Genomic DNA, 12,985 nt, shown 5'->3' on the forward strand with positions numbered 1-12,985 from the left:
ATCTATGTAAAATTATAAATTGATAGTAAGTAATTATCCTGGATGATAGCCAGTGAAGTGTTGGTAGACCAGGTAAATTGAATGTGGTGGTCATTTCATTTTCTGTGGAAACAATTTAGCATATGTGGGGCATAATTTCATGCTGGCACTTGTAATGGATGAATAATAAATCAGGCCACAGAACTCCTTAAAACATGAAAAAATTAAGCTGTAGTTCAATAAAAATAATAAAGTGCTTTACACGAGCATTTGTTGTTTACTACATAGTTTCTCATTTTATGGTAGACATCAAAACAAACCAAATGAATTATGATAGTGCTCTAGAGTAAGTAAAACTGAGCCTGTTGCATACTGTAGTCAGTATTTCCATGTATTTTTCTTGTCTTGATGTTAGACTTAGTTTACTGTGGGATCAGAGGAGAAGCTTATAGTACGTGTTGAACTTGCACAGACATAAGGATCACCATAAATATTCTCTATTTTAAAATTTCCATTTGCAAAAATGTGGCTGTAAGAAGATGGAAGCAAAAAGAGCAATCTGGAAGCAGTTCTTATCCAGTGTATGTAGCCAGTTTGCCTGAAGTACACTGTTCAGTTTTGTAAGACAGAAGAGGGTTGCTGGAAATGTATAGAAATCTGAGAATTTATTCCAAGTCCATTGAGTGATAGCTGCTATAAAATGGATGCTTCTTCCATGGCTTCAATCCACCTAAAAAAAGGCAGGAAAGAAAAAGTGGTACATATAAAATTATATGCATTTTAAGAACATATGTATTTTAAGAAAAATAAGTATTTTAAGAAAGTAAAGCCTGAAGAGGACTGTATTTCCCATCCCAGCTCTGATGAGGAACTATAGTTTTGTGACTAAAGCAGGGAACTGGGTACTAGGACTCTTGCATTCTAGTACAACCTTTACCAGTAACACATTGTAAAATCTCAAAGATAATACAAGTGCTGTCTTAGAATAGGAAAGATGAAACACTGAAGTATGTTCAAAAGCAACAAAACCTCCCACAAACACTCATTTTCTTCCCTGCATGTCTTGAGGTGCTGGCATTAGAATGGGTAATCTAAACAATTACTTGTTGATGAGGAAACTGAGATGGGTAAATAGAACACATACATCAGAGAAATTTCTGTGCAGTAATCACATTTGGCAGACTTCTAGGCATGACTTTTGAGACTTAACCTCCCCTTTACCTTACAAAGGGACCAAATTCTCCTTCCTGAAGGAACTGAAAAGTACCAGATAGTTTTTTAATGTCAGGCCAGTCACATGCAATTTGGCTTAATCAACACTCAGAAAGATGTTTCCTCAGTTATGAAGGCATTCTGAAGTGAAGGAGAGGGAAAAGACCTACATAAGCTTTTGGACCTGTGCAGTGGCTAATGTGGAAGTCTACCCCCGTACCTCTGTGCTGAATTGTTATCCTCCGCTCGGAAGCTATAAAAGAGAGTCTGCTTGTGGTAGAGGTGGAAAACCGCATCCATACTTCCTTCCTCCTTTTCTGGGGCAATGGTGAAACCCAACAAAGGCAAACTTTCTGTGGCAACTTTGTCCTGAAAGCAAACAAGAAGTGAACCAAAATTTAGAGAGAAGGTTTGTAACAGTTTGAGGGCTCCTTCTGAAAACCAAATAATGATACAACCCCTCTCTGACAGGGCTGCAAAAGCAGTAGTGTGAATCTTCCACTGGACTGGTGGCCCTTACATAAACAGAAGCAGTGCCTGTGTACCACACATGCTTATCTAGTCTTAGTCCTGAGAGTCTTTAGAACTCAAACACCACTTCTGAAAGTCATGGCCATGAAAGTCAAATTAGGTATTACTTTAATGGTTATCTTTGACATAATGGTCCAGGAGGCAAACTAGAGGTTACTGAGAGTATGGGACAGTACAGCAGCAGTTCTGAAAGCCTGAGACCCACTCCCAGTTATGTTCCTTTAAACCATTTTTATTTGCTGTGTGCAAGTAGTAGTCTTTTTTGTACCTTGCCATTTCCTTTAATAGCACTAGCAACCTTTCTGGAAATCTGCATTGTCTCAAACAGCACACTTGCTTTCCAAAATGCTGCTTTGAAATTTCTGAGCTGGAAATGCAATTAATTGTTAAGTTACTCCCAAGAAACATCCATGAATTTTGCTTCCTAGACACTTCTTTATACAAGTTAAAGAAACAATAAGCATTAATTGAATGGCAGTTTAGCTGTTACTGATAGCTGCAATTTTGGTCACTGTATTTAGGTAATATTTTCTATATGTGTATGTTGCCTTTGCCTCTGCTTTTAGAAGCTAAATTGCAAACTGGGCATGCAAAGTGTAATTAGAATCTATTGCTTTTTTCCTACTGTTGAACCAGAAATCATCACTTTTAAGGTTAGCAAAGGTAAGGTAAATGTACTGGATGCAGAATTTGATGCCAATGGTCTGAATTGCTGGCCAAATCATGAACTCTTTTGGGCCTCAATCTCATTATCTGTTTAAAGGGGATAATGTTGCTTCATGCAGCTGTCACAGTGGTGATGAAAGTTTAAACAATTGATGTTTGCAACATGTTCAAAGGTTTAAAGTACCAAATATTGCTGTTACAACAGTTCTTGCATTCTGTGTCCTTTGTTCAGCAAAATGAATTTTTATGCTTCTGTTTATGAAATCATAAAATCATAGAATAGTTTGTGTTGCAAGGGACCTTTAAAGGTCATCTATTCCAACCCCCAAATCTGTCAAACTTTATATCACACTCCTTCCAGTTTATTTTGTATTGCAGCTATTCACAAAGCAGAAGAAATTAAAATAAGAAAAGGGACTGGGAAAAGACAAAGTACATGAAAATGATCTGGTTGATATCCAGCCTCCTTGGCTGTAAAGAGGAGCTTACAGGCCAATACACAAGGCATTAATCTCACCTCTGTAGACTGCCTCCTGTCTTTTCCTGTTGGTACTAGTAGGTACTAGTAAATATGTCCTATCTATACTTGCAAAGCTACAAAATTCTCCTCCTCAGGAGAAATGGATCATAGCACCATCTATCTACAAAATATCTTGGCAGTTACCAAGTGCCCCAGAGAACACCTAAGGACCTTGAAGTCTTTAAGTGTAAATACATAGTCTAAGGTTCACAGTGGTCGACAGTTTATAAGAGCATGAATAGCAGGAAGACAAATAATGAAGGGCAGTTTGTGAAGAGGGCTGCTGAGGTCCAGCTAGGGCTGTGGCTGAGCCTCTCAGCTAAGGACAGCTCCCTGGGGACTCAGTTCGTTAGGTCCAGGTCTCAGAAGGCAGGTAGTTGTGAGAACTTCCATTTATACTGTTCATATTTACTTGTGCTGCCTGTAGGGAGTAAAGAAGGGAACTCGGATAAGTAACTATTTCAAGTCAGATTGCACAGTACCTCATTTGCTATGTAGGTGTAGAGGACTTTGCCTTTGATAACAAACCAGCGTTTCTTCCAGTGTCTTTTGCCTCTCTTACATCTGCTGAGGTACCCACTGATGGTAGCTCCCTCTCCTGAGGCTGCCACCTGGAGCAGGGTAGGAGAAATCAGGATTTGTAACAGCAAAGGCTTTTCCCCTCCTGATAATGCATATTTGCATCATACCAGCCAGCCAGGTCTATGTCCGTGAAACCGTAAGTAGACCATTAAAAATATTGAGACAGAAAAAATATAAGCATGCTGTTGCAATTCTTTGTAACTGTTTCAAGATTTGTGGTTAAACTTAGTTCTCAGTAACTGTGATGGAAAAAATGCAGTTGAGTTATTATTGAGGTCAGCAAGTTTACAGTTGTGTTCTGAGAAGCTGAACTTGTCCCTTTTCCCAGGTCTGTTTTTTTTTTTTTTTATATTAAAAGTACATGCTTCCAAAAGGGAAGTGCAGTCTTGTGGCTGAACACTTTTAAGATGTGGATATATTTAGGACTTTTCAATGGTTTTATATCAACCTATGTTAATCACTTGACTATGACTTGGTTTCATTTGTGAAATAATATTTCTGAGAAGAGTTACCCCTCTCACAGAAGTATTTTGAGATCTAAGTGCTTAATGTTCTTAAAGATCCAGATTTTGATTAAATGTATCTACACACACACACACAATGCAGTATATGTTATTAGTTACAGTAGTAAATTGCGGTAGTATTGATTCAGAAAAAAAGGGCAGAGGTTCAAAACCAGCTTTTGTAGCACTGACAGAAGAGAAGACTGAACAGTAATGTAGTAGTGTTTTGCAGCAGAACAGAAATGTTCCAGGACCTGGGTAAAGCAAGTTAGAAGAAGTTATGGAGCAATGCTCTCCTGAGGCAGTTCATATTAATAAACATGTGCTGCCTCCTTCTGGATAGAAAGGCAATGATTTTTTCCTAATGGGGGCTGAAAATTTGCCTGCTGGTTCTTTCAGTATTCAATTTGTGTGTTTGTATTGCATGCTTTGGCTCAGTTTCACCTCAGCACAAGCAAACCTCAATAAATTCCAGTGTCTTGACTGTACAAGGAGTTGAGCAAGATGTTTGCACTTTATTCTCTTTCATATGAGAATAAATACCTGCTGATTTCAGAGAAATGGGAGTGCCTTACTGTGCTTGAGTTCAATGGACAACTTAGCTACCTAGACTACATCAACATGATTGGCACCTTTTTCCTGGAAAGAAAACTAATATAGCTGGAGAAATCCTGGCCCCATTGAAATTGGAGGGCATTTTATTTGTTTGTGTTGGTGAGATCAAGATTTTACCCATTTGATTTGAAATAGTTTGGTTTGAGCTGGAGGGAAAGTGACTGATTAAATATGTATGCTCCTGACTTGGTGCCAAAGACTAGAGTCTATTCCCTAAGTGAGTGGTATTTTATTTCTCTTGAAATGAAAGTAAGATTTCAGAAGTAAGGGTTTTGTAAAAAAAAAAGGTCAACAGTTTATTTTGCTCTGTTGATACTTGTCATTGACTGTGATCTGCCTTGCTCTACTATGTAGTACCTTGAAGTCATCTTAATATTCTAAAGACTTCACAGGCTGATGAGCAAATTAAAGTACACTGCTCTAATTGCGTTTCTCAATGGGCTCAAGAAGCTTTTGTGGTATCTTCAGAGCTCAAAGTATTTTGTATTTTAAACACTGTTGTGAAAAACGGAAAAAATAATTGCATGATGAAAGTAGACCAGGGCATGGGCAGAGCCCACTGCACACAGAATAAATTATAGACATAGCTGTTGAAGTATGAGCACACAGTTCTCTACAGTTCCTTGCCTTTCCCAGGCAGGTTGGTCCTACCTCCATAAGAGCTGAAGGGATCTTCTTCTGTTTCTTAAAAGATGAATAATTAATATTGTGGAATACAGAGGAGAAGGCACTGCTTGAACACCTGGATGAAGTTGGAGGGAAGCTCACACTTAGTGGCCGCTCTGCAAGATTAAGAAAATTCAGAATGGGAAGGGGGAAATGGATGAATCGGTACATACCAGACTAAGGGTAAGACACACACAATACACCAATGCAAATGACTAAGGAAAATGGAATGCCTCCTCCATAGCCCGTTTTTATTTTTGTTTTTATTTCAAATCACCCCTTTAGGTCTGATTAGATGGGTGGATTTCATAGCACCCCAGGTTAATGGTAATAACCTACAGCTACTTGAAAGAAGCCTGCGAGAAAGCTGACAAAGCACAAAACATAGCTTGTTTTCTTCTAATTTAAAAACAGTATTAAGCAAATGGCTTTTCTATCTATCCCCTCTATTTTCTGTAACACTTTTGCAGGATAGATACACTAATGGGACATTTTTTCTGTATGAACCATTCTGTTTGAGTTCTGCATGGGAGAGGGTTATTCTGTCTCTGTCAATGTCCATTAACACCACTTGTCTGAGTTCCTATCTTCATGATCTCACTTCTGGCAACACATATTACCTGGAAGCTCTTAGTAAAGCACAGCATTGTTTTAGCACAAATCTGAGTTATCACTTCTTGGACACACAGTGGCTTGGGGATGCTTTTTTGGCTGTTGTGACAGCATCCATTCATGTGTTTGCTTAGCTAGTGTGTTAATCAGGATGGAAAAAACAAACTTCATCTATCCCTACCTTTTCATCCTTGACAATATAATGTGCCTACTTTTAGAGACTTATCTACATGAATATCTGTGCAAGAACATTGTGTCCCATTCATTTTCTGTTCATATATATGTAACACCTGCCCCACCTTGTATCTTTGATTTGGATGTGTATTTAAATCAGAAAAGGGACTTATATAGTAGAAAAATAATACAGAGTTCTAGTTAGGTAGTAGCTCTTCTGCTTTGAATTCATGCTTTCATCTGTAACCAGATTAACTTCTCATGTAGAAAAGCTCTTAGTGACAGCACTGTACCTCAGCATTTCTTGTCATAAAAGCTGCAACATGGATGAGGACAGTGAGAAACTGTAAAGCCATTGTTTTACTTTAATGGATAATTAATTAGAAATGATGGGGAGGACCTATCACCCATAATTACATCACAGAATAGGATAGTTCAGATAGAAGGAACCTACGACGATCATCTAGTCCAACTGACCAACCAATTCAGGGCTGCCCAAAAGTTAAAGCATGTTATTAAGCGTATTGTCCAAATGCCTGTTAAACACTGACAGGCTTGGGGCATTGACCACCTTTCTAGAAAGCCTGTTCCAGTGTTTGAACACCCTCTGGGTAAAGAAATGTTTCCTCATGTCAAGGCAGAACCTCCCTTGAGGAAGCTTTGAACCCCATATCCCACGCATACCAAGGAGAAGAGATGAGCATCTCCCTCTCCACTTCCCCTCCTCAGGAAGCTAGAGAACAATGAGGTTAACCCTCAGCCTCCTTTTTTCCAAACTAGACAAACCCCCACGTCCTCAGCCACTCCTCATAGGACATGGTTTTTGTCATTATTCTGGTTTACCAAAAGGCCAGGGGAGTCCTCAGAGAACCTGACTTGCTAAAACAGTTTTAGCTGCCATACAGCCTATCACTTCTGGGACCTTGGCTAGGTCCCTTGTGCTTGAAATTCCTTGTGTGCACACAAGTATCTTGTGCTTGAAATAAGAAGTCATCTTTAACAAAACACAACATGGTAGGCAGATCCTAAAGCCTTCCTTTTTTCCTGTATGGCAGGAAATTGGTTTGTCACTTTTGCCAAGAATGAATGAATCTTACCTCTTTTCTTAAGCTCCATATAGCAGCTATCACAGACTTTGGCTGCTTGATCTTTGAGGTACTTCATAGGGTATTTGTTTCTCGAACAATTTCGACATACAATCTGTTCCAGCAAGGAGAGATGCATGTAAATATAATTTGAATTTTTATATATGCACATACAAAACAAACCCTCTGAGCTGGTTGGAAGAGGAAGATGAATAGTGGGACCAGATATGACTCCCTCCTAAAACTGTCGCAGTCAGGGTAAGTCTACTGACTGAAATGTGATTGCTGTAGATTTGCAGCCAAGCAGAATTGATCACTGTGTTTGGGTGCACACCGTTGCTGTGCCCATCTCCCCAGGAACTTACACATTCTCTACTGGTGAATCACAGAAAGATCACTTTAATGTTACTTCTGTTTTCATAGCTTTGTTAGTAACATTGTTTTCTCAAGCAAGCTTGGATGTTTCTGCTATCCCTGTGTAGGTACAGACTGATTTACTCGGAGGAATTAGAAAAAAGCTTAAGTAAATGTTTTTTCGTATCAGCAAAAATTACTGATATTTATTAAAAAATAAATATCAATGAGGTTAAAAGACAGCCATGGTTTAAAACAGGAGTACAGGTTTATCTGTATAAAAAAATCTCTGGAGTCAGTGGTAAAGGACAAAACCAAAAAAGCTTATAGATCCCTTTGGCTTTTGGGCAAAAGGCAGCAGCTCTTCAATGGAGCACAGAGGAAGCTTTCTCTTTGGTCACTGACCAAACCATGCTCTACTGCTGAGTTTCTTCACTTTTCTTGGAAGATTTTACCAGCTGTTATTAGGGACAGGATATGTGCTAGATGTGCTACTGCTCTGGTCCAGAACAGAGCCTATATTTTTAATGTATTGCTTCATTGCCCCTAGAGCTAGCTGTATATCAGATATAATGGCTGGACTAGCAACAATTGCCCTGTAAGGCTTCAACTACTAGCCTTTGGGAATTAATTTGGCCCTCAAGGGAGGGTTACTGTTGTTCCTACTGGAGTCATTAGAAACCTAATTACCTAATTTAGCAGAGCACTAACAGGTTCTGTGAGAAGTCAAATTCTGATCTTGACGTTGCTACAAGTTTTCACAAGTTACAGCAGTGGCAGCCAGTGTCCTAGAGATGTGAATAAAGCCTCCCTGAGAAGCTTGTACAGCTCTTACCTTCCCACAGGCATGGCAATGATGTCGCCTCAAAGTGAGGGTAAAGTCACAGCCACAGTTCATGCACATCATTACATGGGACACAGGTACCAAAGTAGGAGGCCTCTCACCCAAGGGTATTCCAAGCCTTTCCCTTAGCTTAAAATCAAACAAGAACAAATGAAGGGGCATGCACACTTCCAAAGTCCACTCAGTCAGCCCTGCTCTATCACATACAATTCTTCTTTCATTTCAGTCTACTTTCACCTGCTAAGATCCCCAAATTTTCTAATTCCTAATGCACCTTGTAAGTGAGAGACAGCTGCTTCAGCGCTGAAAGCTGTGGCTGATCAGTACATGGTGCTGTTAAAGGCAACTGGGAAAAATCCATGTAGATCTATTATTGGTCAGGCACTGACACACTTCCACATCAGACAAGGATCTGATTTATTGCATATGCAAACTGCAGGTAAGAACATGACTTAAAACCATCTTTTTATTAACAGCTTTTGAAATAATATCCATAAAAAGCTCTATAGCTTTCAATCAAAAAGGACCTGAGCTCTTTATATCATACCTTGGGACAGTTCTGTGATCAGGGAAGAGAGAGTACAGAAAACAGTAAAACCAAAGATTAATTTACCCCCACACAATCCAAAACTGATCCATGCTTTCCATGGCTGATCTGAATGTATGTAAGCAGCTTTAGAAAAATGTATTCACTGTTCCTATTTCTTGGAATGCACCATGTTGCAGTGTTGTACAGGTGCCTTTGCTCCAAGCCCAGTGAGCCACGGTCAATGTGGAACTGAACCCAATCTAATAAGCCATGCTGAGGAGCAGTGTTACTTCAGGTTCAGAACCAAAGTATTGTGGGTACCCCACTGTCAGCTCACAGCAGGTTAGTGTTTGGCAAAGGTAGTGCAAGCTCTTGTGCTTTTGAGGGACTGTTTGTTAGGAGGGTTTCCTGTGAGGAAATTAGACTTCTGCAGGATTTAAACACAAAAAAATAAAATTCCTCCAGATTTCTCCTTGCGCTCATTCAGGTTTACATCAGAAGCAGAGCTGCAAAAGAAATTATTTTTTCATTTGTTGAAAAAGGATTTGGTTTAGGTTGCTATACTAACTAATTTCTGATTTTTGTCTTTTTAAATATTTGAAAGTAGATTAGCTTCAGCCCAGAAGGAAAATCCTGTTTTGTTTTTTGAAATAATTTTTTACTTTCTGAAGTCTTCAAAAATAAAATCACAGAATCACAGAGTGGCTGAGGTTGGAAGGGACCTCTGGAGGTCATCTGGTACAAAGACTCTGCTCAGGTAGCGCCACCTAGAGCCAGTTTGCCAGGACTGTGTCCAGGTGGCTTTTGAATATCTCCAAGGATGGAGACTCCACAGCCTCCCTGGGCAACCTGTGCCAGTGCTCGGTCACCCTCAGAGGCGAGAAGTGTTTCCTGATGTTTGAGAGAACCTCCTGTGTTTCAGTTTGTACCCATTGCCTCTGGTCCTGTCACTGGGCACCACGGAGAAAAGCCTGGGTCCATTTTCTTTGTACCTTCCCTTCAAGTATTTGCACACGTTGATGAGATCCTCTCTGAGCTTCCTCTTCTCCAGGCTGAACAGTCCCAGCTCTCTCAGCCTTTATTCCTATGAGAGATGCTCCAGTCCCTTCATCTTTGTGGCCCTTCATTGGACTCTTTCCAAGGTTTCCATGTCTCTCCTGTACTGAGGAGCCCAGCACTGTCCACATCACTCCACGTATGGTCTCACCAGCACTCTTTTTTTCCTCCCAATTAGTCTTATTCAGTAAAACTGGGGGTTCTATATAACCTAAAGTAGCATTTTTACTTTCTGTCAGATGCATTCTTTGCCTTCTTAACTGTGAGTAGTACAACTGAAATTAATGAGGTAACAACAATATACATTAATTGTGCTGGTACACTTTGAATATTGCTGGTGGGGTTTGCACTGGCACATATTGTGTGTATGACATTACTGTAACTAATGGGTAGTTTTTGTTTTCTTAAAATCTACGAAGTTTGTAGCTATTTTTAGTTCATCCAGAATAGTTAACCTTTAGTACAAAATAGTCTTCCTGCAGAAGAACTCCTATTTAAGCAAAGACCACAGAGTATAGAGTGTGATTAACATTTCAGAGGTGGCCCATAAGCTGTGATGAGCTTCATTGTTTAAGCTTGGCATAGTGGTTTAAATAAAAATAGTAAGAATGTCTTGCCAGTAGGAACTCTGCATTTTATAACTCTCCACCTTTCCTCTCTGTCTCTCTCTTTCTCTCCCTTCCCCTTTCAAGCATTGAAATACTTGTCTGCCTTTTACCTCCACGCTGCTGTGGAAAGTGGAAGTGGTGTGAGCTTTGTAGTCATCTGGGATGTGTCTGCTAATGCAGCTGTACCAGTCATCTCTTTCCATGCAAGAGCTGTGGAATGAAATACAGCAGAACAGTCAATGCCATGCACAGCAGGGAGTGAAAGAAGCTGTTTCTGGATCAGAGGAGAAAAGCTTCACTTTATGAATGTTTTCTTTTACCCACTACTGCATTGAACTGATAATTTTCCAAACAGGAACAAAACTGACTGTTGGACATACTCAGTGGGATGATTAGTGTAGATCCATGGTTAGGACTGTGACTGAGGAGGAACTAAATGCCCAGAAAATTTTTCAAAGTAGTCTCTGACTTTGCTATAAGCCACTCAATCCTAGATCACATAGGACAATATGGAATGTCTCTTTTTGTCACATCTGCCCTAGCTTTTAGGCTCTCTAGTTCATGTAGTGTTGGCATGGGTTGCTCAAAGTAAATGTGTTTATGCTCATCTCTCCAGTGGGATGCTTGGATGATCTGCATGTTGGGAAATGCAGAAGTCTGTGACCCACAGTAGAGATACGAATGCTTTCACTTTCCTCTAGCTCCATGACAGTGAATCTCCAGTGTCCTGGCAAGAGGCCAGGACAGCAATTTCGGAAGGAAGTTCTGCATGCCCTCTAGCTGCAGTTATGCATGGAGGCCAGTAGTTCTCTAGACTGGCCCCTAGATGCCCCCTTTGCACAAGGCAAAACAGTAAGCACTTTGTGCTTCTTTGCCAGTCCAGCTATCCCAGAAAAGAAGTGGGGCTCTTAGTACCTGTTATTTCCTAGATGCATTTGCTCTGTTACAGCCATAAGCTGTCCTGTCTGTGTTAGCTGGTTTTCCTGCTGTGACTTCAAACTCTGCACTTCCTGACCATCTGACACTGTGCACAGTTCTAGCTGTTCCCAGCATCAGTCATAGGAGGGAAAGCAACTCAGTGTGGTCTCCCCTCCCTGAGTCATACCAGCCACTCACATTAAAGCTACGCACTAGACTTTGTTGTAAAAATTAGCAGTGGCATTATTGCCAGCTGCTGTTCAGCTGTGATTCCCTCACTCTGTCCTCACGAAGGCTTCCAAACAAGACATCTGAGAACAATTTGTCTTTTGTGGTCTTAAAAAAAAAAAGGCACAAAGAGAGAGGAAATGCCAGATTTTATCAATGATCTCTGACTTAGCATCCCTCTGCACTGTGAGCATAAGTCCTTGTCTGAAAAACACCAGCCTCTGTAAAAATCAACAAGCCTGGAGCTGAGATTGGAGCAGAAACTCTGAGCCAGTATATCTGCTGCATATAGGCTAACCTCTGAAAGCCAAGGGGCTATGTTGCAGGAGATCATCTCTGGCAAGAGTCTAAGTACTAGTCCGTCCTTATTACTACCAGAAGTCCCATCAAATTACACTTTCTAAGAAATCTAAAGATTTATGTATCTTCCAGACAAATCACGTTCACAGCCTCCAAAGTGCTAAAAGAAGTCCTGGCTTCAACCTTTCTCCTGCTAATTCTTTCTTGGAAATTCTCTCCACTTGAGGATTAAGATATGATTTTAAAAAACAAAGGAAATAATGGCACATATAGTGATGTAAATTAAAGCCACTTTGGGAAAGACAGATAAAAGGGACAATCTGCTATTAAAAGCCTGATGTCTAACCGGCCCCTTTAACCTCTTCTCCACTCCATTAAACATCTCTAGGCATTAATCACATGTTACTATGTCTAAATGTGGGAATAACACCTGTCTGCTGATGAGTAAAATAAATATGTCAGTTGGCACTGGCTTATTCTTAATTAGCTAGTTCATTGGTTGCATGAAGGCTCAGAGGAATTTCTGCTGAGGCTCAGAGAAGTTCAGACCTTGATTCACCATTGCCACATTTGGTTCTTGTGTGATTTTTGAGCTGCACCTTATATGCCAAGCTATCAGTTATCTGTGCTGGCTCATATATTCTTCCTTATGCAAATAGAAAAGAGAGGGTCAAATTGTCACTGCAGTCTCCTGGACAGCAGGGGACATCCATGGAACACAGAAACTGAACTGGAATGGGGTGGGATTTTGTTGCAGTGCTATCATTGTCACTCTGAATTAGCCTTTTAGGGAGGTAACACTCACTGTGTTCTCCCAGTGCTCTGGTATTTTATATGGGCACCCCATGGTTACCTCTTTGTTCAAGAATAACATGTTTGAAATGCAAATAAAGGTATAAGAGCAGTGTGAGCCTTCTCTGTAAAAGCTCTGTGCTGAGATCTGTTACCAGCTTGCTGCAAGCCAATAACATGGCTCTTTGGGTGAGTGAGCCATTTTCAGCAG

The 12,985-nt window shown here is 40.2% G+C and overlaps 1 protein-coding gene across 1 annotated transcript in view; it reads right to left on the minus strand.

The window, feature by feature from the left end:
• Nucleotides 1–672: 672 nt before the first annotated feature.
• The window catches only part of FGD5 (FYVE, RhoGEF and PH domain containing 5), a 102,621-nt gene continuing 90,308 nt past the window's right edge, over nt 673–12,985 (minus strand). Inside the window, exons 15-21 of the mRNA XM_010288060.1 lie at nt 10,647–10,746; nt 8,335–8,472; nt 7,158–7,260; nt 5,260–5,390; nt 3,391–3,519; nt 1,412–1,560; nt 673–709 (exon numbers count right to left, since the gene is read on the minus strand). Of these exons, the coding sequence (XP_010286362.1) occupies nt 673–709; nt 1,412–1,560; nt 3,391–3,519; nt 5,260–5,390; nt 7,158–7,260; nt 8,335–8,472; nt 10,647–10,746 (787 nt within the window). The remainder of the gene's footprint in view (nt 710–1,411; nt 1,561–3,390; nt 3,520–5,259; nt 5,391–7,157; nt 7,261–8,334; nt 8,473–10,646; nt 10,747–12,985) is intronic.

The sequence above is a fragment of the Phaethon lepturus genome, unplaced genomic scaffold (assembly GCF_000687285.1).
Source record: "Phaethon lepturus isolate BGI_N335 unplaced genomic scaffold, ASM68728v1 scaffold15320, whole genome shotgun sequence".
Classification (NCBI taxonomy): domain Eukaryota; kingdom Metazoa; phylum Chordata; class Aves; order Phaethontiformes; family Phaethontidae; genus Phaethon; species Phaethon lepturus.